Consider the following 1,740-nt stretch of genomic DNA (forward strand, 5'->3'; position numbering starts at 1 on the left):
GATCAAACGTCGATGGCATGAGGCGTCACGGATCAAACGTCGATGGCATGAGAGGTCACAGATCAAACGTCGATGGCATGAGGCGTCACAGATCAAACGTCGATGGCATGAGGCGTCACAGATCAAACGTCGATGGCATGAGGCGTCACGGATCAAACGTCGATGGCATGAGGCGTCACGGATCAAACGTCGATGGCATGAAGCGCCACAGATCAAATGTTGATGGCATGTACAATAATTAATAACTGAACAAGTAATATTAATTATTACCAATCATTAAACTTATAACGTTACCTACTAGTAAATCCCTTCCCCCCTCCCTCTCTAGGGGGCGTTGGTGAAGGAAGGGAACTGGGGTCAGAAAGGGGGGGCGATGGGGGTTATTGATTAAGGGGGTTTAGGCAATGTCCAACAATAGTAAGGGTTATTTGGGTAGCCGCGCCCTCCCCTTCACCTACCGCCCACTCCACCCTTCACCCCCTTCCCCTCCACATAAGCGCACACATCCGAGCTTAACACCCTATAAGCCCTGAACCCAGCACATTAAGCCCAAAGCTAAGCACCCTAAGCCCCGAGCCCAGCACCCTAAGACCCGAGCCCAGCACCCTAAGCCCCGAGCCCACCCCCATAGGCCCCGAGCCCACCACCCTAAGCCCCTATCCCAGCACCCTAAGCCCCGAGCCCAGCTCCCTAAGCCCCGAGCCCAGCACTCTAAGCCACGAGCCCACCACCCTAAGCCCCGAGCCCAGCACTCTAAGCCACGAGCCCACCACCCTAAGCCCAGCACCCTAAGCCTGTCTCTTATACACATCTAGATGTGTATAAGAGACGAGCAGTGGAGAGCAGTGAGCAGTGGAGAGCAGTAAGCAGTGGAATGTCTAGGTAACATTTCAATTTATTTTGGTTTGAAGCATAAAAAACACCCGTCTAAATTTCGGGTTAAGGTATGAAAAAATACATCAAACTCTCAATAAATTCCTAAAATGCTTCGGAAAAAGTCAAAGAAATGCACGTAAATTTGAAAGAATTTACAAAAAATTGCTTTAAATACGAGTAAAAAATGTATAGAAATTTCAAAACATACTTGAAATGTTCTTGCATATAAGTTACCAAAATCAAGTCCTGATAATAAAAATACAATAATAAATAAATAAATCCTGATAATAAATACAAAGGTCCTGATAATAAAAAGATTTTAATTCATGTGGCACCAAAGCTAAACGCGTTCAAAGTAATTGGCAAATAGGCAATAATAATTATAAAAGGTAAATAATAATTATGACGTAAATAATGATTATGACACATATTATAATTATGATGCAATTAATAATTATGACGCAAATAATAATTATGGCGCAAATAATAAATACGACGCAAATAATAATTATGACGCAAATAACAATTATGACACAAATAATGACTATGCCGCAAATATTAATTATGACGCAAATAATAATTATAATTAAAATACGACTAATACAAAAGAATACCAGTAGCTAGAGTTATCTACTTTTTATGGATAAACACTCCTTTATCTCATTTTTATCTAATTATTGAAAAAAAACTTTACGAAATAAAGAGGAAAACCCCGTAGAGTTCACGGGAGGTTGAGGCAAATGCCAAAATATGCATATTTTACGGGCGGCGCCCCAGAAGCCGAGCAAAAACCAACAAAGTTATGAAAGAAACTCATAAAAAAAGCAATTATAAATCAGGACGGAGTTGGCAGTGTGATGATGG

The 1,740-nt window shown here is 41.6% G+C and overlaps 1 protein-coding gene across 1 annotated transcript in view; it reads left to right on the forward strand.

Annotated features, from left to right (window-relative positions):
• Positions 1-792, forward strand: part of LOC125178432 — a 4,511-nt gene extending 3,719 nt beyond the window's left edge. The window contains exon 2 of the mRNA XM_047882150.1: positions 632-792. Within this exon, the coding sequence (XP_047738106.1) occupies positions 632-792 (161 nt within the window). The remainder of the gene's footprint in view (positions 1-631) is intronic.
• The last annotated feature ends 948 nt before the right edge of the window (positions 793-1,740 follow it).

Source organism: Hyalella azteca, unplaced genomic scaffold (genome assembly GCF_000764305.2).
Source record: "Hyalella azteca isolate HAZT.00-mixed unplaced genomic scaffold, Hazt_2.0.2 contig9753, whole genome shotgun sequence".
In the NCBI taxonomy this organism is placed as follows: Eukaryota; Metazoa; Arthropoda; class Malacostraca; order Amphipoda; family Hyalellidae; genus Hyalella; species Hyalella azteca.